Source organism: Lethenteron reissneri, chromosome 58 (assembly GCF_015708825.2).
Source record: "Lethenteron reissneri isolate LAM-NWPU_2019-01 chromosome 58, ASM1570882v1, whole genome shotgun sequence".
Taxonomy (NCBI): Eukaryota; Metazoa; Chordata; class Hyperoartia; order Petromyzontiformes; family Petromyzontidae; genus Lethenteron; species Lethenteron reissneri.
In genome coordinates, this window is record NC_083836.1 from 5,383,374 (window position 1) to 5,409,654 (window position 26,281).

At 51.9% G+C, this 26,281-nt stretch overlaps 1 protein-coding gene across 1 annotated transcript in view; it reads left to right on the plus strand.

Annotated features, from left to right (window-relative positions):
• The window catches only part of LOC133357452 (dedicator of cytokinesis protein 9-like), a 172,587-nt gene that overhangs the window by 33,803 nt on the left and 112,503 nt on the right, over positions 1-26,281 (plus strand). Inside the window, 7 exon segments of the mRNA XM_061575397.1 lie at positions 18,525-18,647; positions 20,058-20,147; positions 21,516-21,598; positions 22,156-22,225; positions 24,081-24,176; positions 24,476-24,610; positions 26,076-26,259. Of these exon segments, the coding sequence (XP_061431381.1) occupies positions 18,525-18,647; positions 20,058-20,147; positions 21,516-21,598; positions 22,156-22,225; positions 24,081-24,176; positions 24,476-24,610; positions 26,076-26,259 (781 nt within the window).

Genomic DNA, 26,281 nt, shown 5'->3' on the forward strand with positions numbered 1-26,281 from the left:
CCTGGCTGTGGACCCCCAGCGATCGCGAGGTGAAATTTGCACGGACTATGCCGTATACCTGGACACATTTTTACTCTTGAGTTCGTCGAGGAAGCTAAGAATTTCATGGCAGCATTGGGGTAAGCAACCAGGAGCTTCCAAACTCATTGCGGCAGGAGAGTGACGTAGATATATCAAGGAGAGAGAGGGGGAGAGGGCACGTCATGAACAAAATACAAACGACGGAAAGTTTTTTTTTTACATTTGGGTGGGCAGGCTGACGCAGTGGTGACGCCCGTGCCTCGCAGCCAGAAGGTCCTGGGTTCGATTCCTGATACTGACACCTTTCTGTGTGGATTTTGTTACCCTCTTCCCCAGTTCTGCATTGGTTTTCTCCAGGTTCTCCCTGAAGTTCTTTCCAAAGCTAAATAGATCGCCTGCCGCTGGGGCGCACTGCTGCACGGTATATAAATGTAACAGCACTCGCTGCTGTGCCGTATCTGTTAGAGAGGAGATTACAATTTAGCGGTGTGTGTGTGTTTGTGTGAATGTTTTAGCGGTGGTGTAGCGGTTAGTGCGCTGCACTATGAAACTGGCGACCTGGGTTCGATTCCCGCTCACGGGCAACACCAGTGACGATTATCTGAACCGGTCCTGGGCCTGCCTCCCCTAGGTCGACTCAGCCTCAAATCAGTACCCGGTGCAGTGTGCAAACATCGCCACTGGAGAGATACCCACCCGCTTGTGTGCTGTGCTGGCCTTCATAGGTGCTCGCTAACAGCACTTGCCCCAACAGTCTGTCAAGGCTATACGGGGGATCTTTGTTTGCATGTATATGTTTGAGAGTGTGGTTGCGTGTGTGGCTGTGGTGGAGTGAGAGGGCTGGTGACGATTAGCAGGTGAAAAGGAGTTCAGGCCGCATGCTTATCTGGAGTTGGCATTCTCCCGTGGGTTGCTACCCCGAGGTACAGGTAACCGGCACGGCCCAAGCGGAAGCACGCTCACCGCTCGTCACAGAGGTCCGTGGCTCAAACCCGTCGGGCCGCCTTGGTTATTACCCTGTGTGTGTTGAACGAGAAAATATCGCGCGTCATCTGTTTCGAAACTAACAAGCCGTTGTGCGCGGGCATAATGGTCCAAATATTTCCAAATTCCAAGATTACTCAATTGGGATTACACGTAGAAAGGTCGCCCCGCTCCTGGGATAATACTGCAGTCTGTTTGTATGTATGTTGAATTTATTTTGCACCGTACGTAACCAAATGTGCTAATCGGAGGTGCGGGGGAAGTACAACAAACTAAGTACAAAAAGTCAGTTCTGAAGAAACGAGTTTTAAATTTCGGCTTAAAAAGTGCATAGCTCCCAGTGGCCTCCTCATAGTTAGTCTCGACCGCGGGCCACCTTCCGTGTTAGCGGCATGTCATGCCACACGCATGAAGTGTGCGTGCTTCTCACGCGCACCACGAGTCAATATTTTCACGGCAGGGGCCGATGGGTGGGAGATGGTAAACTTCTAGCGGTAGGCCTCAAGCGGTAGGCCTCTAGCGGTAGACTTCTAGCGGTAGGCCTCTAGCGGTAGGCCTCTAGCGGTAGGCCTCTAGCGGTAGGACTTCTAGCGGTAGGTCTCTAGCGGTAGGCCTCTAGCGGTAGGACTTCTCGCGGTAGGACTTCTAGCGGTAGGCCTCTAGCGGTAGGCCTCTAGCAGTAGAACTTCTAGCGGTAGGCCTCTAGCGGTAGGCCTCTAGCGGTAGGCCTCTAGCGGTAGGCTTCTAGCGGTAGGCCTCTAGCGGTAGTCCTCTAGCGGTAGGCTTCTAGCGGTAGGCTTCTAGTGGTATGCTTCTAGCGGTAGGCCTCTAGCGGTAGACCTCTAGCGGTAGGCCTCTAGCGGTAGGCTTCTAGCAGTAGGCCTCTAGCAGTAGGCTTCTAGCGGTAGGCCTCTAGCGGTAGACCTCTAGTGGTAGACTTCGAGCGGTAGACTTCGAGCGGTAGGCCTCTAGCGGTAGGCCTCTAGCGGTAGACCTCTAGCGGTAGACTTCGAGCGGTAGACTTCGAGCGGTAGGCCTCTAGCGGTAAGCTTCTAGCGGTAGGCCTCTAGCGGTAGGACTCTAGCGGTAGGCCTCTAGCGGTAGGCTTCTAGCGGTAGACTTGTAGTGGCCCGCCTGTGATGCGCTTTCGTGTCACACTTAAACGCAGCTAACGCCGTCCTCTACGCGTCCATGGTGCCACCGTGACAATGCAACCCAAACTGTGGAGCGTGTCGTAAACCGCCGGACAGGGTGTTCCAGATGTCCTTTGACCCCCTGATGAATTGAGCCCTGACATGTTTTTCCTTTGCATATTCACTTCTGTTTTAAACCTTGATAAAAAAAAACACATCTGGACCACCCTGCAGTATACGCTCCTTCAATGGATGAGGAATAGCAAATGTTCACAACCTCTCTCCTGAAGTGCCCTCGTCATGGCTAGCAGACCTCGACATTGGTACTTAGCTCCCGAACATACTGCTGCCATATGCAAGGAATGTAAATTATATTTTTTTCAAGCAATGGAAGGAAACTGGAGAACATTTAAACACCACACAGAAGGGCACCCGCGTTGGCAATCAAACAATGGCCCTCTTTGCTGTGAGGCACGAGCGTTACTCGTTGCGCCACCTTGGCTAGGATCGGCAAATATTCCGGGTCCTCCTCTGATTGTCTGGATGGCAGCTTTCCGTGTCATTGTATGTACGCCTGTTGAACTTATTTCCCACCGTACGTAGCCAACCGTTCAAACGCACTGGACGCACCGGAGGTCGTGTCCTCCCCCGTTGGGTTTTCCTGCGCTCGCGTTAAAGGTTACCCGCCCGCAGAGAATCGGCGCTCGCGGATAGAAAGTCGCGGGTTTTTTTTCAAGCCGGGTAGCGTCGCGCAGCCACACGGAGCCAAGAGTATAAAAATAGAGGCGTGATTAATAATTGAGGCGGCTAATGCAGTGGGCAGAGTGGTCTTCCCAGTAGAGATGAGTTGTACGGGGTCGGGCCGAATCCATTCGTTTTCATTTTGTTGTACCATTGCGGTTGGAGGGAGATTGGAGAACTGTGAGCCGTTGTGGTCTGTCAGTCCAGTGGTGACACGTTGGGACGGAGCACCTGGGTTTATGTTCTCGTCATTATTATTAACGCTGCTTTGCACAGGGAAGCCTCAGCGAGTCTCGTGACTCTGTTCAGGAGTGGCCTCTCCAAACCTTCACGGCAACGAGGCAACAATTGCTCCCCGTGCAATTTGGCCAATGTGAACTCTGACCCCAGCACGCAATGGCCGGCCCGCTCTGGCAACATCATGCCGGGCGATCCCGAATGTCCATTGTGCAGCATGCGGCGCGTACATTTGCTGACGGCGCGCAGCGCGGTATTAATCAGGGGCCACCGCCGGATTCGAACTGAGAAACCTCTGCGATGGCGAGCGGACGAACGCGCCACCGCTGGGCACTGGCGACGCGTGGAAATATATCATCGCGGGTTTCTCAGCGTGTATTTGTCTATCGCGATTACCATTGCTCAGCTCGGTTTTTTTTCCCCGACTGACGGACTGATTCCTGCGTTGTTGCCGAAACGTCGTGAGAATTATTTTATTATGTTTTATTTGTATTATTTTATTACTTCCCTTCTACGTGACTTTACCGAAAGAACCAAGAAGAAGATGAATCCCTGCAGTCACCAAAGCTTTAAATCGAAAAATAATTCCTGAGAGTTACGCGCAAAAAGCTGTCGTCCGTTTCGTTGGCGGAGTGAAAAATGCGTTTCGGAGGAATTGACGGCGTGGTGGTTTATGCAGCATAATAATTTTTGGAGTTCAGTGAAACATTTGGTTGCTTAATGTGTACCTGACACAGCACGCGAGTTGCATTTTTACACAGATTGTAAAGTTGTAATGATTAGAGGACTCGATGGGCAGGTTGTGTGAAATGCGGAAGAATAAATTGTAAAAAAAAAAGCATCTTTATTGGCGCTAGTTAAAAGAGAAACAGCACAGCACACAATCAGGTCAACACAAATGCCAGGTTCACTTACAAATGAAAAGCTACAGGAAGCTGATTCCGTGACAATCGTCAGATGGTGAAATCTGATAGCGAACAGTGGAAAAGTGATATCACTGCAAACTTCACATGGCGCATTGCAGGTATTTGACGAATGCGCTCTTCGTGTGAGCGGACGGCAGCCCGTGCCCCCTTGTGACTCGTGAGCAATGCTTTGTCACAGACGTGCCAGCCACACGATTTGAACGGTACCCCGGAGATGAAGTTACACTAAAATTCTGGGATTTAAAAAATGTTCACGCATTTCCCACCGAGGTTTAAAGCATTTATGATACACTAGCTCCCGCCGCTCCATTTGTCTGTCTGTCTTATGGTAACCCATAAAGAATATCCAGTATGATCCGAGTTTTCATGTACTTTATAACTTGCAGGGACGAGAATACAATTCATCTTCTTGGTTCTTTCGATAAAGTCATGTAGAAGGGAAATAATAAAAGAATAAAAATAAAACATAATAAAATACAATTCTCACGACGTTTCGGCCACGATGCAAGCAGCCGTCCTCAGGTGAAGAACAGGGCTGTCGGAAAGAGAATATAATTGGCAACGTTTGTCACTGGAATGAGAAAAGAGAAAGATGAGCATTTTTTTTGTTGAAATCACAGCCATAAAATAAAAGAACAAGTACATTGTTATTGTTTAAAGAAGGCATCTGGAGCATGGAGCCCCAAATGGCGATCTTAAAATCGACTTTATTCTCACGGTAAAAAAACCGGTGTAACAGACGTTACTTTTTTTTTTAGTAATGGATTAGTGCATTCAAGGTTATCGAGCAAACGGCTAATTGGCTGAAACTACTGGTTGAGGAAGACGATATACGGTGCAGTCAGTTCTGCTACAACTCACGCGGCTTTCATAACGTGAATTGGATATAACGCGACGAATGTGTTCGGAAACACGTTGCTTTTTACATAACGCGGATTGCGAATCAGATGTAACGCGATCGAGTGAACGGAACGACGTCGCGCGAGTCGGATTAAGCGGTCGTAACGGCTGCCTTGGGGTAGCATCGTCACACAAGGCACTGGGATGCTGCTGGATGCTTCTAGATGCTACCCACGCGCCTCAGTCTTTGTTCGGCCTGCGTACGCATAAACCGCATTGTAGCGGACTCTGCTTTACCCCTGATATTATACATTATTTATTATAATGAAATTCTCCCATAACGCGTTTTTTTCAGGAACGCATACACCGCGTTATAGAACAGGCTGCACTTATAAAGACGCGAGTCTAAAGATTTCACCGTACAAAACCGTGAAAAAGGTTCCGCGCGAAAAGAAGGGAAATAAAATTTTAATTTGGGGGGAAACAGAACACAAACGGACTTGATTGAAAACGTGATAGCCATGCAGTGGGTACATGGAGAGGCATTGAGGAAGTTGACGATGGGCTATTCACAAATGTTCGCCCTTTGAGGGAGAGAACGAGGAAACATAACTATTGGTAGAAACGGAATCGAGTTTTGCAGACATTTGTAGGTAGGGTATTGAAACGTTGGCTCTCGCGACCAATATCCATGAGAGGTTTTTTTTTGGGTCACATCGAGTAATTTGAATGTGTCGTTAAACCCGCCACCACCCGACACAGCCGATCAGTAAGCTTTGTCACGTAAACAGAAAGTGGCAATTCGGAACTAGTTCAGCAATGTTGTGGGTTTACTGTCCAACACACAGATGTGACGCACCAGTAACGAATTGGCAGGTTCTGTTTACGTGACGACCCTTACTGATTGGCGGGTTTAACAACACATCTATATTTACACAATCTAACCCCCCAAAAATCCTCTATTATAGAGGATATTGAAAGTTGAGGTGAGGGGGAGGTTGACATGCAGCGATGTTTACATTCCACACTTCAGGAAAAACCCGTTCTTTCGTGCATGGGGGGGGGGGGGGGTCCCTGCTCTGAGCTCAGAGCCTCGCTCCAGGATCTCAAGTCGGTCGGCCCTTCTCCCCGCTTCGTTGTCAACGAGCGTAAACCATCAAACACGCGACCTCTGGTCATCCTCGCAGCGGGTTTTGGCGATCGATCGAACAAAATGACGGTCGCCGCATCGCGCGCTTTCAGACGCGCTTCTGCGGCCGTCTGGAAAGCTCTGGCGATGTTCGGATGCCACAGGGAGCCTTACGCACTTTTAAATCGTCCAGATTGAAAAGGCATTTCTTTAGAACTGCCTTTCAGGGTTCAGTTTGTTGTCCTTCCCCCGCACCTCCGATTAGCGCGGTTGGCTACGTACGCTGCGAAATACGTTTAACATACAGTGATCCCTCGTTTATCGCGGTTAATGGGGACCGGAACCCCTCGTGATAGGTGAAAATCCGCGAAGTAGGATTGGCCCCCTAGGAATTTCCGTATATGTGTGTGTGGGTACCAGAATGTTTAAAATATGTATATTTATACTTTATATATATATTTTACTTAAATCTATTTAAACCTTAATATTATACATTCACTCTCTCTCTCTCTCATACGATACGTATTATGGTGTTCTACACTCACCAATGACAGTAGTATCTTGAGACTTGACTCCAGTAATGACGACGACGACGATGACAATGACGATGACAATGACGACGATGACAGACCTGTGCAGTTCGATGAATGTGATGAAGAATGATGATGATGATGGTGTTACTGCACAGGTATAATGAGGCCTTTAAATCAGTTCGAAAAATCCGCGATGCACTGGGGCCGCGAAACTTGAACCGCGAAGTGGCGAGGGATTACTGTACATCCATACAAACATTAAATGGCTTTAGTCTGTATGCTGTACACACACGCACACACAGACTGCTGCGGCAAGTGCTCACACAGGCAGCGCCTGTTAAAGCCAGCGTGGCCTCCACAGCGCGCCGGTGTCGATAGACAACTACGTCTGCCCGGCCGCCTTTGTCTCCCCAGCGCTGACGTTTAACCCTCGTACCCGGGACATATTTTTTTGAGGCTGCTTCGTCCTCGGGGGAGACCCAGGGTCAGTAGTTCAGATCATTCTCGCTGCTGATCTTGACCTTGACCATGGCCAGGAATCGAACCCAAGTTGCCGGGTACGTATTTCAGTCCGCCAACCAGTCGGCTGTAATTTCGCACATAGGCATTCGCGACCAACATTATCCATAATCGAGTTTTTTTTTGGGGGGTTATATCGCGTAAATATGAATGTGGAAAGACAACGAACTGACCTCCAAAAAACCTTGTGCATCAGGAAGCCACTCAAAGGTCCCCCGTGTAGCCTCAACACACTGTTGGGGCAAGTGCTGTTAGTAAGCACCTATAAAGGCCGGTACGGCACACGAGGGGGTGGGTGGCCAACACCACGCCCGTACGCCTTTGTCTCCCCAGTAATAATGTATACATTGCACCAGGTACTCGTTTACGTCGGAGTTGACCTAGGGGAGGCCCAGAACCGGTTCGAAAATTCGCCACTGTTATTGGTCGTGAGTCGGAATCTAACTCGGGTACGCTCGGTTTCGGTAGGGCAGTGTGCTAACGACTGCGCCACCACTCCACGCAACGATCACCCATATAGCCTTCACAGGATGTTGGGGCAAGTGCTGTTCGCGAGCATCTGTGAAGGCTGGCATGGCACACGAGGGGGTGGGTGGCCAGCACCACGCCCAGCCGCCTTTGTCTTCCCATTGACGATGGTTACACACCGCACCAGGTACTCATTTGCGGCTGAGTCGACCTAGGGGAGGTCCAGGACCAGTTATAGAGACACTGGCTGGAGCTACAATTTGACAATTGGCGGGGGGGGGGGGGGGGGAGTCATTGATGTGGCTGTAGGAGTCAATGAAGTCGACACAACAAGTAACAGTACTGTCAGGCGACGCGAATTTGATTCCCGCTCACGCTGAACACGAATGACGATTATCTGGAACTGGTCCTGGGCACTCTCCTGGGTCGACTCGGCCTCAATTAAGTGCCCGGTGCGTTGTGTAAACAGCGAGCGACCGGAGCGAATCGGTGAGGGCTGGATCGTGATCTCCCCTGGCCGGTTCACTCTCGAGCTCTGTCGGGTACGGCGAGGTATTTCGCACCTCCGATTGGCACGGTTGGCTACGCACGTTGCGGTAGCAGTTCATCCTACGTACAGGCAGGAACTGCGTGCCTCTGTCCTCGATATGACAACAGCTGTAAGGAAGCACAAACAGGCGTTTTTTTGTTGTTTGTAAGTTCGTTTGAATAGCCATTCAGCTCTCCGTTGGCAGAGGACAAAAAGCGTCAATCGTCACTACAAGGGGATGAAGTTCTTTTGTCAGAAGCGGTCTGGCTATCACAAATCATCGCTCAACGAAGCGGCTTCTATCTTATCATGCCAAATACTCCAAGCGTAGTCATAGCATCACAGCGATGCGGAAAGCATTGACGAATACACGTGTGGTTCAAACATCACGAGCCTATGGCATTGCAATTGATGAGTAAATGCCCTAACCTTTTTTCATTCAGGCGCTGTCTCCCCGACAGACCTGGTCTTCACCTGATGACAGCTGCTTGCATTGTGGCCGAAACATCGTGAGAATTATTTTATGTTTCATTTTATTATTTTTATTGTTTCCATTCTACGTGACTTTACCGAAAGAACCAAGAAGATGCATCCCTGCAGTCACGACAGCTTTAAATCGAAATTAAATGCCCTAAACTACGTTTTTTTTAATTTGAAGTTTTCGTGACTGCAGGAATCCATACTCTTTGGTTCTTTCGGTAAAGTCACGTGACTTTACCGAAAGATATGTTGCTTGTTTTCAGAAGCGACCTGACCACAAAGGATAGCTTAACGAAGTGGCTTATCATCTTATATTCTTGGTTCTTTCGTGTGGAAATTCATAGCAGCCAAAATACTCTAAACGCATGAAGTTGATTCTAAATGTGGAGGGAAAAGCCAGAGGAACCCGGAGGAACACATCCACGCGATCACGGAGGAGGGAGACACGCAAACTCCAAATTGTCAGGATCTGGATAGAACGCACGACCTCTTGCATACCAGGCGAGGTAGTTCACATCTCCTATCCACCATAGCCTAGGCCCGTGGCTTTCTCCAATCCAATCGGCGTCAGACACTTTCCCTCCCCGGGGGGGTGGGAGAAACACGCAGACTCCAAATACACAGCAGGCGTCAGGGTTCGAATCGAACCCACGACCTCCTGCATACCAGGCGAGGGAGTTAACATCTCCTATCCACCATAACCTGGGCCCGTGGCTTTCTCCAATCAAATCGGTGCCAGACACTTTCCCTCCCCGCACCCCCCCCCCCCCGGTCACTCTCTCGATCGAAATCCCCCAAAAATCCTTTTCCCAGACCCTCCGCTTTGGCTCTTGGCTCTTACTTCGTGTGCCAGCGAATCGGCCTCTTGCTTCCCGGTAACGGTGCGGTTACTCGCGTAGTCACAAAGTTACAGTGAGAGTGCGGGGCGGTCGGGCGCTGGAGGAAACACCTGGGCTCCCCTCAAAATGCGATAACGCCGCCGGCAAAAAAAAAGCCATCACACACACACACAGCCAGCCAGCCCACGTGGTTTCCAACAAGACGTTCCGCGAATTTGTGGGGGGTTGGGGGAGAGACCGGCTGCCTGATGTGTCGGGATAGCGTGACACGGTGCCAGAGGGTCGGTGGAGGGGGGCTGGGACGGATTTGTGGATGGTGGTTAGGAGATGTTATCTCCCTCGCCTTGTATGCAGGAGGTCGTGGGTTTGATCCCGACCCAAACGCCTGCTCTATATTTGGAGTTTGCGTGTCTCTCGACTCGTGGTCGTGTGGATTTTTCTCCGGGTCCTCCGGTTTTTCCCTCCACGTTTAGCAACGTGCGTTTAGGGTATTTGGCTTCGATAAATGTCCACACCACGATAAGCCACTTTGATGAGCGATCACTTGTGGCCAGGTCGCTTCTGAAAAAGAGCTACATAATTCAGTGGGGCCTTACCCGGTAAAATAGAAAAAAGTTTAGTTTTATAATGTGACATCACTTCCAAAAAGGCTGCGAACCTCAAACATTTCCTGAGCAAGGCCTGTCGGCCGAAACATTGAGATCTATACTCTCGGGAACAGCAAAAATTCTCACGACGTTTCGGCCACAACGCAAGCAGCCGTCCTCAGGTGAAGAACAGGACGGCTGCTTGCGTTGTGGCCGAAACGTCGTGAGAATTTTATCATATTATGTTTAATTTTTATTATTTTATTATTTCCCTTCTACGTGACTTTACCGAAAGAACGAAGAATATGAATCCCTGCAGTCACGAAAGCTTTAAATCGAAAGCTATGCATCACCGAGTGTTCAATACGGCCGTCCCGTCATCTCTGCGCTGGAGTCCACGGCCTTCCACGTGAATCTGTCGGTCCTCCTCCAACCACGGGCCTCGGTCAACCCCCACGAGACACCAACTCAGGAGCTCATCCCTCGACTCGACTCACAGAGAGCGCCGCTACCTCCGTGGCTGCTCCACAAATCGTTGTGGAATTGCATCCTCGCGAAAGCAGTAGCAGCGTCAAATTCACCACCAATTTTAAACTCTTTCTTTTGACCAGGTAAGGCCAACTTGAGCTGAATAGCTATCTGTCTGTCACAAGCGACCTGGCGATCACATGATAGCTCAGCGAAGTGGCTTATTGTCGCGTGGAAATGTGTAAGCAGCCCAAATACTCTGAACGCGTGAAGTTGATTCTAAATGTGGAGGGAAAAGCCAGAGGAACCCGGAGGAACACATCCACGCGATCACGGAGGAGGGAGACACGCAAACTCCAAATTGTCAGGATCTGGATAGAACGCACGACCTCTTGCATACCAGGCGAGGTAGTTCACATCTCCTATCCACCATAACCTGGGCCCGTGGCTTTCTCCAATCCAATCGGCGTCAGACACTTTCCCTCCCCGGGGGGGGTGGGAGAAACACGCAGACTCCAAATACACAGCAGGCGTCAGGGTTCGAATCGAACCCACGACCTCCTGCATACCAGGCGAGGGAGTTAACATCTCCTATCCACCATAGCCTAGGCCCGTGGCTTTCTCCAATCCAATCGGCGTCAGACACTTTCCCTCCCCGGGGGGGTGGGAGAAACACGCAAACTCCAAATACACAGCAGGCGTCAGGGTTCGAATCGAACCCACGACCTCCTGCATACCAGGCGAGGGAGTACACATCTCCTAGCCACCGCAGGCTGCTCCCATCTGTGTAGCCGGGCCTGAGGAGGGAGTCAGAATGTTGATTTCGACTGGTCGAGGAAATCCGATGAGCCTAACATCGGCAGAGCTTTCCAGACGGCCGCAGAAGCGCGTCTGAAAGCGCGCGACGCGGCGACCCTCATTTTGTTCGATCGATCGCCAAAACCCGCTGCGAGGATGACCGGCGGTCACGTGATTGATGGTTTACGCTCGTTGACATCGAAGCTGGGAGAAGGGTCGACCGACTTGAGATCCTGGAGCAGAGGAAAACACGAGGCTCTGAGCTCAGAGCAGGGACCCCCCCCACCCCGCATGCACAAAAGAACGGGGTTTTCCTGAAGTGTGGAATGTAAAAATCGCTGCATCTCAACCTGCCCCTCACCTCAACTTTCAATAACCTCCATGGGTGGCTCGGCACGTCAGGACGGCAGTCACTAGCCCTGACTCAGCCTGGGCACCCCCCAGAGTCGCAAAGGGGTGAAATGTGTGGGACCTTTGCTTTTGGCAGTGTCCAAGTATGAAAAAAATAAGAATAGGCTTTACCCTTTATTGCCAGTAAGGGTAAAAATCAATTCTTATTTTGTGTTTGTTTTACCTGTAACAAAACTGTGCGCGTTGCAAATTAATAATAAATAGTAACTCGTCATTTGGAAGCGTCCATCACCCGGAAAGAGTCACGAGGTGCTGCAGCAGAGCTAAAAGTAGAAATATAATGAATTCACCATCATAGAGGGTTTTTTTTGGCGGGTTAGATCGCGTAAATATAAATATGTTGTTAAACCCGCCACCACCCGACACAGCCGATTAGTACGGTTTGTCACGTAAACAGAAAGTGCCAATTCGTTACTTGTGCAGCACCACTTCGTTACTTTCACCTCTTCGGTGTCGCTCTATATTATTATTTGAAACAAAATAAAGTTAATACGTCAGTGGGGCTAGGATAGGGGTGGTTTAGTGTTGCATTTGTTTGCGTTTTGGTGATTTGTTGAACTCTCTTGCGCTTTGCACCGCTGTCGTGTTTGTTGTTGGCAACGTTCTGATCCCGTGGCCTCTACCGGACATCTGTGACACCAAAGAGCTTTATAGCTCTTTGGATTCCTCCTGCCGGTATCAGTATTTTGATTCCGAAAAAATTAACCCGTAAAAACAAAGTTTTTCACTATAATTCCTTTATATGCGTGGCATCGGTTTTATTTTATTATTCATTTCTGTTTTTCTTGAGTAAGAGTTTCATTTTTATCACATTGGTATTTTAAATTAAATATGACATTTTTTTTCCCTAAAAAGTGGAAAATTTTGGAATTTTTTTCTCACGAAAATAAATTGTCACGCACGACGAGTCTGTGTGCAAAATGTCAGCTCGATTGGATCACGGGAAGTGGGTTAAAAAACGACCGAAAGATTTGCACGGTCGTAAGCGCGCAAGCAAGCAAGCAAGTGAACTTAATATAAAGGATTTAAAAATAAACCCCACCACCCCCCCCTCCCCCTCCCTCAAATCAACAATGCAATGCATGTACGGTAAATATGGATTATGAGCCGTTAAATTGAATGTAAGCGTATTGAAGGGGCTCACTGTACCAAGGGTTTCCTGTTCGGGGCCCACGTGATTGCGGAGGGAAACGGAGTGGTAACGAGAGCGGGGAGCACTTCCCCGGGAAGAAACCACCCCCCCCCCCCCCACGGGTCTGCGTGGAAACTCACTCACCTACAGACTCACTCACCTACCACTCACTCACTCACTCACCTACTCACTCACTCACTCACCTACTCACTCACTCACTCACCTACAGACTCACTCACCTACCACTCAGTCACCTACAGACTCACCCACTCACTCACCTACTCACTCACTCACCTACAGACTCACCCACTCACCTACCACTCACTCACCCACTCACCCCCCACCACGGATCTGCGTGGAAACTCACTCACCTACAGATTCACTCACTCACCTACCACTCACTCACTCACTCACCTACAGACTCACCCACTCACCTACCACTCACTCACTCACTCACCTACAGACTCACTCATTTACCTACTCACTCACCCACTCACTCACCTACCACTCACTCACCTACTCACTCACCCACCTACTAACTCACCCACTCACTCACCTACTCACTCACTCACTCACCTACTCACTCACTCACTCACCTACTCACTCACCCACTCACCTACCACTCACTCACCTACAGACTCACCTACCACTCACTCACCTACTCATCCACTCACTCACCTACCACTCACCCACTCACTCACCTACCACTCACCTACCACTCATTCACCTACCACTCACTCACTCACCCACTCACTCATTCCACACTTACCCACCCACCCACTCATCACACACTCACTCATAACACACTCACTCACTCACCCACTCATTACACACTCACTCACTCACCCACTCACTCATTAGACACTTACCCACCCACCCACTCATCACACACTCACTCACTCATCACACACTCACTCATCCACTCATTGCACACTCACTCACCCATCACACACTCACCCACCCACTCATCACACACTCACTCACTCACTCATTACACACTCATTCACCCACTCACTCATTACACACTCACTCACTCACCCACTCATCACACACTCACTCACTCACCCATCACACACTCACACACTCACTCATTACACACTCACTCACCCACTCACTCATCACACACTCACTCACCCACCCACTCATCACACACTCACTCACTCATCACACACTCACCCACTCATTCCACACTCACTCACCCACTCACTCATCACACACACACTCACTCATTACACACACACACACCCGCCCACTCATCACACACTCACCCACTCATTACACACTCACTCACTCACCCACTCACTCATTAGACACTTACCCACCCACCCACTCATCACACACTCACTCACTCATCACACACTCACTCATCCACTCATTGCACACTCACTCACCCATCACACACTCACCCACCCACTCATCACACACTCACTCACTCACTCATTACACACTCATTCACCCACTCACTCATTACACACTCACTCACTCACCCACTCATCACACACTCACTCACTCACCCATCACACACTCACACACTCACTCATTACACACTCACTCACCCACTCACTCATCACACACTCACTCACCCACCCACTCATCACACACTCACTCACTCATCACACACTCACCCACTCATTCCACACTCACTCACCCACTCACTCATCACACACACACTCACTCATTACACACACACACACCCGCCCACTCATCACACACTCACTCACTCATTACACACACTCACTCATCACACACTCACTCACCCGCCTACTCATCGCACACACACACTCATCACACACACACACTCATCACACACACACATTACACACTCACCCACTCATCACACACTCACCCACCCGCCCACTCATCACACACACACACGCAAAGCGCTCGCCACAAACGAACCACAAACACCTTGCTGATTTCATCAGGAAACATAAACCATCGTCACGCGAACTCTGGTCACCCTCACAGCAGCAGCAGCAGCAGCAGCGGCCTTTTGTCCGGCCCTCAAACCAAAACGCTCACCGCATCGCGTGGCGCTTTCCGATGCGCTTCTGCGGGCCGTCTGGAACGCTCTTCCCATGTTAGGAAGACACTGGGAGCTATGCACGCTTGAGTCATCTCGACTGAAAACTCATTTCTTTAGAACTGCTTTTTGTGTTTCGGGGCCGTCCATAAATGACGTCACGCACCTAGGGGGGGGGGGGTGGGTCAAAAATCGTCCAAAATCGCGTGACGTCATTTATGGACGGCCCCTTAGTTTGTTGTCCTTCCCCCGCACCCCCGATAAGCACGGTTGGCTACGTACGGAGCGAAATAAGTTTTTACATTCATACACTCTCCCACCTACCCCGTGGCAAAAAGTGTCGCTTCCAACTCTCGATCCACTCTACCTCTCTGACCTATCTATGTGCTAGGAAGACAGGGGGTCAATTGCTCGAAACGTCGCCTGTTTTATAAGCAAGTATGTTTAAGGACACACACACACACACGGCGGTATTGACAAATGCGCGTGGCTCCTCATTTCTTCCCCCCTCTCGGCTTTCACCCCAAGCGGGTGGCACTTCGTCTCCAGTCATGAAAGCTTTATATCGAAAAACAAAGGTTGTGTTTGTGTGAGTTCGGCCACAGCGTGAATGTGAAATTGGATTGGTCGGAAAAATCCTGAACGTTCAATTGAAGGTCAGACTCGGCACGTGAGTGTGACCTCAAGGCGTTCGATGTCTTTGCCATTTTCTGATTCCTTGCAAAAGGTATATCCGTTTGCTGTTTGAACACCTTAATAATAATAATGCAATTTATAACGCGCGCAAATTTGCGGACGTAACGGCCGCAACTCAGAGGCGCGGAGCCAAGCTCAGAGTCGCTCGAAAGCACGTGGCTTGTATAGGTGAGTTTTAAGTGTCTCTTGAAGGAAGCGATTGAGGTGATGCTGCGAATGTGCAAAGGGGTGACGGCGTTCCAGACTGTTGGGGCTGCCACCGAGAAGCGGCGCATAGACACGATGACCATCCTGGATCTTGGTATCGAGAGGAGGTCGTGAGTCGCGCTGCGCAGGCACCTGCCGTGTGCTGAGCTGAAAGTTGTCAATAATGAAGAGAGGTACGGTGGGCAAAAAGGGTTAAAACCTTCTCTTTATTTTTCATCCTTTGCCATGTATATTCCACGAGCAGTGATGCTGCCTGGAAAACGTTGCTGCTGTGATGTCATGATTCGTCCAGCTCTCTCCGACGTCCACGACACACACACGACACACACACACGACACACACACACGACACACACACGCACGCACACTCGAATCCTGCATTTGAGAATCAAATATTGAATACTTATGTAAAGTTTACACAAATGCTTTCCCGGAAACTTTAGTGGCGCAGTGGCAGAGGTCGCAAACGGGTTTTGATTCCTTACCCGTACCCGTACCCGGCCGGCCGGGTACGGGTATCGGGTACCTGATTGCGACCTCTGGGATGAAGCCATGTTGCAGGCGCGGGTGGGTTGATTCTAAGAACTTGAATTGTGAGAAGAGACAAGACGTTGGGAAATGAGTGACAAACGGTTACTCACCAGTGACTCACGGCCTACCCGTACCCGGCCGCACCAGGGTCGCAAACGGGTGCCCGGTAGCCGGGTATTGGGTAGGGTACGGGTAGCGGGTACCCGGTTGCGACCTCTAAGCAGTGGTCAGCACCCTGCGCTACGAACTACGGCCACCCGAGTTCGATTCCCGCTCACGGCCACCCTAGTGAGTACATGCTGCGGTGTGTGAAACATCGCCGCTGGGGAGACAAAGGCGGACGGGCGGCCGTGGTTGTTGTCAAACCCGCCCGGCCTTCATCGGTGCCTTACTCGCTAACAGCACTTGCCCAAAAAGTCTGGGAAACTAGCGCGTGTGCGCGTCCCTGCGGACACGCGAACACGCGTGTTCCGAGTGTGGGAGGCAAACCGCAGCTGGAAATTTCGTGGCGTCATCGGTGACCACCGTGCCAGTGGCATGGTGACTGTCCGGTGAATGTGCGTGCTCGCCACGCGTGCGCTGCGCCGTGCCACGAATCCCCGGCCTCCCCCTAGGTCGACTCGGCCTCAAATAAGTACGTGATGCGGTGTGAAAACATCGCCACTGGGGAGACAAATGCGGCCGGGCGTGGTGCTGGCCACCCACCCCCCCTCGTGTGTCGTTGCGGCCTTCACAGGAGCGCCCGAGTAGCAGCAGTAGCGTGGCGGTCAGCGCTACGAACCCCGGCGAGCCCAGTTCGATTCCCGTTCACGGCCACCAACGCCGGTGACGATCATTTGAACCGGTCCTGGGCCTCCCCTAGGTCGACTCGGCCTCAAAGTAGTACCTGGTGCGATGTGAAAACATCGCCACTGGGGAGAGAAAGGCGGCCGGGCGTGGTGCTGGCCCAGCGCTTGCCCCAACAGTCTGTTGAGGCCACACGGGGGAATCTTTGTGCAGGCGCATGGACCGTGGTGCCCTTATGTGGGATCGGCTGCCACCAGCTGATCCTCTGGGGCCTTCCATCGATGATGATGATGATGCTGTTGTTGTTGTTCGTGTTGACGGTGACGCTGGCGGTGTCTGTGTTGTTGATGGTGACGCTGATGGTGTTGATGTTGGTGGCGGTGTTGTTGATGGTGGTGTTGATGGTGTTGATGGTGATGGTGGTGTTGATGGTGACGCTGGCGGTGTCCGTGTTGTTGTTGGTGGTGTTGATGGTGACGCTGATGGTGATGGTGGTGTTGATGGTGATGCTGATGGTGTTGATGTTGTTCGTGTTGACGGTGACGCTGGCGATGTCCGTGTTGTTGTTGGTGGTGTTGATGGTGACGCTGGCAGTGTCCGTGTTGTTGTTGGTGGTGTTGATGGTGATGGTGATGGTGACGATGATGGTGGTGGTGTTGTTGGGGTGGTGTTGATGGTGACGCTGATGGTGTTTATGGTGATGGTGGTGTTGATGGTGACGCTGGCGGTGTTCGTGTTGTTGTTGGTGGTGTTGATGGTGACGCTGATGGTGACGCTGATGGTGTTGATGGTGATGGTGTTGATGGGGATGGTGGTGTTGATGGTGACGATGATGGTGGCGGTGTTGTTGGCGGTGTTGATGGTGACGCTGATGGTGGCAGTGTTGATGGTGACGATGATGGTAGCGGTGTTGTTGGTGGTGTTGATGGTGGCGGTGTTGTTGGGGTGGTGTTGATGGTGACACTGATGGTGGCGGTGTTGATGGTGACGCTGATGGTGTTGATGGTGATGGTGTTTATGGTGATGGTGGTGTTGATGGTGACGATGATGGTAGCGGTGTTGTTGGTGGTGTTGATGGTGACGCTGATGGTGGTGGTGTTGATGGTGATGCTGTTGATGGTGACGCTGATGGTGGCGGTGTTGTTGGTGGTGTTGATGGTGACGATGATGGTGGCGGTGTTGTTGGTGACGATGATGGTGGCGGTGTTGTTGGTGGTGTTGATGGTGGCGGTGTTGTTGGTGGTGTTGATGGTGACGATGATGGTGGCGGTGTTGTTGGTGACGATGATGGTGGCGGTGTTGTTGGTGGTGTTGATGGTGGCGGTGTTGTTGGGGTGGTGTTGATGGTGATGATGATGGTAGCGATGTTGTTGGTGGTGTTGATGGTGACAATGATGGTGGCGGTGTTGATGGTTGTGTTGATGGTGACGATGATGGTGGCGGTGTTGTTGGCGGTGTTGATGGTGATGCTGACGTAGACGATGATGGTGTCCACTTTGTTCCCCAGGCCCAGCAGGTGGAGCTGGTGGACTATGAGGGCGTGGTGGAGAGGGTGGTGGGCGCTCTGGGCGACTCCGCCGAGGGAGAGGAGCTACGGCATCTCGTGCTCTTCCCGGAGGACGACGTCACGGTAAGCCTGCCCCAAAGGCAAAGATCCCCCATGTAGCCTTCGCAGACTGTTGGGGCAAGTGCTGTTAGCGAGTAGCAACACCTATGACGGCCGGCACGGCACACGAGGGGGTGGGTGGCCAGCACCACGCCCGGGCGACTTTTGTTTCCCAGGGTGGCGATGGTTACACACCGCACCAAGTACTCATTTGAGGCTGGGTCGACATAGAGGAGGCCCAAGACCAGTTCACACGATCGTCACTGGTCTTGGCCGTGAGCGAGACTGGAACTCAGGTCGCAGGGTTCGTTGCGTAGTGCTCTAACTGCTTTGCCACCGTTCCCCATAGCCTGCCCCACACACACATATAGCTGCATCATCAGCATCATAATCAGCATAATCATCAGCAGCATCAGAATCATCAGTAGCAGCAGCATTATCAGTATCGGCAGCATCAGCATCTCATTATCAGCATCGACAGCACCAGCAGCATCAGCATCACCACGTCAGATTCATTGACAACACAATTGACATCTAAACGAGCATCATCATCAACGCAATGACACCAGATTCACCAACACATCGAGGCCAGCGAAGCCGGTGAGAGGGAATCGCTTCGCAACTCGCCTCGCGACCGACCGCCGATGGTGACCGACCGGGAGGGTCGCCCCTTACAGGCGAAGCTTCGTGTGCGGCCCAGGCCGTACCGGCTCGTCCGCCTTTCATGCAGAGAGGCGTCGTAGCGCCGTCGTTCTTGAAGACGTCGTTACTCGTCGCAGAGAACCGCAGCGTCACGACCGCCGCACTCTACGCTAGCTGGCGCCGAACCGTGCCGCACGCCCTCCCACGTGCCCTTGTGGGGAGGCTCGGTACGTCGCACCGACCTCAAGACGAACCGATGAAGTTACTTTATGTTATTTGGGTCTTTCGGTAAAGTCACGTAGATAGGTTCGAAGGAAATAGCAGGAAACTACGACGTTTCGATCGCAACACAAGCGACCGTCATCAGGAGGAAAACAGAGGGGGAAAGCTGCTGAGGCAGGCTGTTTTAAAGGTTTAAAATGGGTGTAGCCCAAGGGTCATAAACGGAGTGATGTTAATGTGAGAAATGACTTTACTTTATTTTAGGACGTGTACGTTATCGGAACGGCGTCGGAAGAAAATCTTGATGACGTTTCACGTGTCTCATCGGAACGGGGGGGGGGGAAGGGTTAAGAGGAGCTCGCTGACTGTGAGTCCCCGTCCCCCCACCTCCTCACCACCACCCCCCCCCCACCACCACCACCCCTCCACCACCCCCCCACCCCCCCACCACCTCTCCACCACCACCACCCCCCCACCACCCCCCTACCACCACCACTCCCCCACCACCCCACCACCCCACCCCCCCCACCACCCCCACCACCCCCCCCACCACCCCTTGTCGCCACGCAGCCCGCGACGGAGCCCCGGGAGCGGAGGACGCTGCGCTCCGCCGTCCCGGAGCTGGACGGCGCCGACGCCACCAGCCTCCTCGTGCGCGAGGTGAGGCCAACGACGGCATCGTCAGCAGTGCTACCGGCTGATGCTACCGGCTGATGCTACCGGCTGATGCTACCAGCTGATGGCAGTGCTACTGGCTGATGCTACCAGCTGATGCTACCAGCTGATGCTAACGGCTGATGCTACCGGCTGATGCTACCAGCTGATAGTACCAGCTGATACTACCAGCTGATGCTGCCAGCTGATAGAAGTACTACCAACTGATGGCAGTGCTACCAGCTGATGGCAGTGCTACCACGCTGATACTTCCAGCTGATACTTCCAGCTGATGCTACCAGCTGATACTTCCAGCTGATGGCAGTACTATGAGGTCAAAATCTCAGGGCTTCGCGGTCGGCGGTCCATCGGCCGCTGCATGGTGTACGAGACTCTTTGTAGACATTTAACCAGTTCAGTAGAACGTGTAAGGCTGAACTATTTAATGGGGCTTAGAAGCGACTTGGCTATCACAAATGATATTCTCAACGAAGTGGCTCATTGTCGTGTGGAATTTTATAGCAGCCAAATACTCTGAGCTCACGTTGATTATATATGTGGAGGGAAACACTGGAAGACCCGGAGAAAAATCCATGCCACCACGAGGAGAGATAGACACGCAAACTCCAAATATACAGCAGGCGTCAGGGTCGGGATCGAACCCACAACCTCCTGCATACCAGGCGAGGTAGTTAACATCTCCTAGCCACCGTGATGATGATGAGAGAGAGATGCAGACTCCAACTATACAGTAGGCGTCAGGGTCGGGATCGAATCCACAACCTCCTGCATACCAGGCGAGGTAGTTAACATCTCCTAGCCACCGTGATGATGATGAGAGAGAGATGCATACTCCAACTATACAGTAGGCGTCAGGGTCGGGATCGAATCCACAACCTCCTGCATACCAGGCGAGGTAGTTAACATCTCCTAGCCACCGTGATGATGATGAGAGAGAGATGCAGACTCCAACTATACAGTAGGCGTCAGGGTCGGGATCGAACCCACGACCTCCTGCCTTCCAGGGGAGGGAGTTAACATCTCCTAGCCACCGTGATGATGATGAGATAAAGATGCAGACTCCAACTATACAGCAGGCGTCAGGGTCGGGATTGAACCCACGACCTCTTTCATACCAGGCGAGGTAGTTAACATCTCCTAGCCACCGTGATGATGATGAGAGAGACGCAGACTCCAACTATACAGCAGGCGTCAGGGTCGGGATCGAACCCACGACCTCCTGTGTACCAGGCGAGGGAGTTAACATCTCATCACCGTGGCACACGGTGACTGCCCGTGCTCCCGAACCGTTGCTCTCTCTCTCTTTCTCTCTCTTTCCGCCTGTCACAATCTGGCCTCCATCCGCTTTCGCAGTGCATCAAGACCTACAACTCGGACTGGCACGTCATCAAGTACAAGTACGAGCCCTACTCGGGGGACGTGCATCGTCTTCCCAGGTAGGCCGCAGGCTCCTCCCTCCACTCCTCGCGGCGTCGCGTCGCGGAGATACCCTCGTAACTCGGGGCTTTGATTTCAGTGGCGGATCTCGCGTTTGAGATTTCGTGATGGGGGCTCGCGTAACATGTTACATCGGGTTTTGCGTTTTCGTTTTAAGGCCGGGTCTCGATTTCAAATTTCTCGTTGGGTCTCATGTTTTGGTTTTAAGGCCGGGTTTCGCGTTCAGATTTCTCGATGGATCTCATGTTTTGGTTTTAAGGCCGGGTGTCACGTTCAGATTTCTCGATGGGTCTCTTGTTTTTGTTTTAAGGCCGGGTCTCGCGTTCAGATTTCTCGATGGGTCTCGTGTTTTTGTTTTCAGGCCGGGTCTCGCGTTCAGATTTCTCGATGGGTCTCGCGTTTTGGTTTTAACGCCAAGCCTCGCGGCGTTTAGATTTCATGATAGTATTTCACGTTTCAGTTTCAACGCCGAGTGTCGTGGTGTTTAGATTTCGCGATAGCGTCTCGCAGTTTTGGTTTCAACGCCGCGACGGTCATACGGTTGTTCTGTAAACAGAAAGGACCTGCAGACGGACCGGCTCGTGAGTCACCAGTTCGAGATCGATGAGGTCACAGAGAACGACGAGGTGAGATGCCCTTGGCGGAGCGATGGCCACTTTGCCCAATTGAATCCTCCGCATTTCTTTTTTCGCAACCGAATTAGTTTTTTTCTCCCGTTTAAAAAAAGAAATAAAAGTTGGCTCTCTTTGTTTAACCAAATTCATTCTTGCTCACACATTACATAATTGGGATGGGCAATCAAAAGAAAAACAAATGGCAGTATCGCCACAGCCCTTTCCTACTGGCAGGCTTATGCATGCCCACTTGCAGGCCACTGCCGTGCACTACTTATCCATCATGGGGGACAGCTGCCACTGGGGGTCACCTAGGTCACAGCGGCCGTGTACACACAGCAGCGGCGTGACGCGAGACATGGAATCGGCGTGCAGAGAGTGGCTGGGAAAACAACACAACTTCTAAAACTATAAAAACAAAACTAGACTTGTTTATTTTACCAGGTAAGGCCCACTGAGGTGCTGTATAGCTCTTCTTCAGAAGCCACGTGACCATCACAAATGATTGCTCAACATTTGGCTTATCATCGTTTGGAAATTTATAGCAGCCAAATACTCTAAGTGCACGTAGATTCTAAATGTGGAGGGGAAAAAGCGGAGGACCCAGAGAAAAATCCACGTGGCCACGGGGAGAGGGACACGCAAACTACAAATATACAGGCATCATGGTCGGGATTAAACCCGTGACCTCCTAAAACCAGGCGTTTAGAGCATCTGGCTGCTATAAACTTCTACGTGATGATAAGCCACTTCGTTAAGCTATCATGTGATGGCTAGGAAGCTTCTGATAATAAAGAAATATATACAGTAGCTCAGTGGGCCGTACCTGGTAAAATAAAATAAAAAATATTTTTTTTAGTTTTAGGCTTGCATACACATCACTGGTCCATACACAGGCGCCCATGGACTCACGTTGATAGAGTTGTGGTGAAACCGGCTTCACAGGTAAAGTCAGTTGGTGGTCTCTGCCCAATCGCCAATGGCTGCACGGAAAAAAACCCATCAATTTAAATTTGGTTTTGCACTTCATTTCGGCTGAATTTCAGCTCTTGAGAATTAAAATTAGCATCAATTGTTTTGACCGGGATTTCAATGTTGGTGGGAAAGTACGCCCACTGCTGTGTAAAGGATAAAAATGCCACTTTTTGAACGATTTTTGTTTTTCATTCCACGTCGCGGCTGTTCTTTGACAGAATGGCCCCCACACAGCTTCGTGAGATTTCCAAATTTCTCATCGCATGACACGATGCGAACCACATCATTGGTAGAAATTCCCTGTGCGTGCATGACCTCTGTGCGTGTCGTCCACCGTTCCGTGTCTGTGTGTGACCTCTGCACGTGTCGCCCAGGCTTCCCTGTCCGTGCGTGACCTCTGTGCGTGTCGTCCACCGTTCCGTGTCCATGTGTGACTTCTGTGCGTGTCGTCCACCGTTCCGTATCCGTGCGTGACCTCTGTGCGTGTCACCCAGGATTCCGTGTCTGTGCGTGACCTCTGCGTGCGTCCTCCACTGTTCCGTGTGCGTGCGTGACCTCTGTGCGTGTCGCCCAGGCTTCCGTGTCTGTGCGTGACCTCTGTGCGTGTCGTTCACCGTTCCGTGTGCGTGCGTGACCTCTGTGCGTGTCGCCCAGGCTTCCGTGTCTGTGCGTGACCTCTGCGCTTAGTCCACCGTTCCGTGTCCGTGCGTGACCTCTGTGCGTGTCGCCCAGGATTCCGTGTCTGTGTGTGACCTCTGTGCGTGTCGCCCAGGATTCCGTATTCATGCGTGACCTCTGCGCGTGTCGCCCAGGATTCCGTGTCTGTGCGTGACCTCTGCGCGTGTCGCCCAGGCTTCCGTGTCTGTGCGTGACCTCTGCGCGTGTCGCCCAGGATTCCGTGTCCATGGCCTCGCTGAGAAGTGGCGTCACCAAGCAGGGCTGGCTCTACAAAGGCAACTTCACGAGCACGAGCAGCGTGACCATGAAGGTGAGCGATGCGCTCGGGGGCCTGTGCCCAGATTGGAATCCTCACCGCACAGCAGGTAGCATTGCTATCCACCGGCTGCGCTGCGATCAGCTGATCGCATTGCTCTCAGATAGTAGTATCAGTTGGTACTATTGCTATCAGCTGATCGCATTGCTATCAGCTAGTAGTATCAGCTGGTACTATTGCTATCAGCTGGTAGCACTGCTCTCCATTGGTAGCACTGCTATCAGCAAGTGGCACGAGCAGGCAATTGCAGGGCTGCTCCTTTGTCCCCACCGTCCGTTTTTGTCCCCGCGCAGACGTTCAAGCGGAGGTTCTTCCACCTGAGCCAGCAGCCGGACGGGTCGTACGCACTCAACTTCTACAAGGACGACAAGAACCTGGCCGAGGCCAAGGGCTCCATCTTCCTGGACGCGTGCCTGGGCGTCGTGCCGGTAGGAACCCGGTGGGCGGGGGGGGTGGGTGGGTGGGGGGGTGTGGGGGGTGTGGGGGGTGTGGGGGGTGTGGGGGGTGTGGGGGGTGTGGGGGGTGTGGGGGGTGTGGGGGGTGTGGGGGGTGTGGGGGGTGTGGGGGGTGTGGGGGGTGTGGGGGGTGTGGGGGGGCAGGGCCCGGCTGCGGGCAGGACGACGGGCTTGAAGGTTGGCGAGTGTGTTACACACGGCGCTGCGTGGACCTAGGTGACCCCCACTGTCAGCTGTCTCCGTGAGCGGCCAGTAGTACGCAGCGGCGGCCTGCAAGGGGGCATAAGCCTGCCGTTAGTGGGGGGCGATGCTCCCATTTGTTTTTGCCTTTCCTAATTGCTTAGTTTGCGAGGATTTTTTTGACTAAATTCGGCAAAAAACTGAAACTAAACAATTAATTATTACTATTTTGGTTTAAAGCTTTCGTGACTGCAGGGATTCATCTTCTTGGTTATTTCGGTAAAGTCACGTAGAAGGGAAATAATCAAATAATACAAATATAAAACAATAGAATTCTCACGACGTTTCGACTGCAACACAAGCAATCATCATCAGGTGTGAAAAACACAGCAAAATTATTTCCCTTCTACGTGACTTTACTGAAAGAACCAAGAAGATAAATGTATTATTATTTGACCAGGTAAGGTCCACTGAGCTGTACAGCCCTGTTTGAGAAGTGACCTGGCCACAAATGATCGCTCAAGGAAGTGGCTTCTCGCTTGGAATTTCGCGTAGCCAAATACTCTGACAAGCGTGACGTCGATTCTAAATCTGGAGGAAAAAAACCGGAGGAGAAAAATCCACGTGGCCACGAGGAGGGGCAGAGAGAACAACGGGCGTCAGGGTCGGGTTCGAACCCACGACCTCCTCCATACCAGGCGAGGTCGCTAACATTTCCCAGCCACTGTGATGATGATGAGAGAGAGATACAAACCCCAAATATACAGCAGCAGGCCTTAGGGTCAGGTTCGAATCCATGACCTCCTGCGTACCAGGCAAAGTCGCTAACATCTCCTAGCCACCGTGATGATGATGAGAGAGAAACGCGAACCCCAAATATACAGCAGCAGGCCTTAGGGTCAGGTTCGAACCCACGACCTCCTGCATACCAGGCAAAGTCGCTAAAATCTCCTAGCCGCCGTGATGATGATGAGAGAGAAACGCGAACCCCAAATATACAGCAGCAGGCGTCAAGGTCGGCTTCAAACCCACGACCTCCTGCATGCCAGGCGAGGTCACTAACATCTCCTAGCCACTGCGGCAAACGTGAACCAAGCCTCCGCCAGCGCGCGTCTTGAACGCCCCGCTGCCTTCGTCATCGCGGCCCATGGCGTCCGCCGCTAGAACCTTAACCTTCTGCTCCCCCCCACCACCACCCCCACTACTCCCGGCGCGTCCCCGCCTGACGCCGTCGCTTTGCCGCCGCGGTTGTCGTCAGAACGCGAGGCTGCGGCGGCACGCGTTCGAGCTCAAGATGATGGACCGCAGCAGCGTGGTGCTGGCGGCGGAGAGCGATGCCGAGGTGGACGAGTGGAGGGCCCTGCTCCACAAGGTGCTGCAGGGCCAGTTCGAGGCGGCCATGCAGGACAACAAGGCCCAGGAGGCGGACAGGAAGAGTCGAGGTGCGTGGACGTCCAGAGTCTC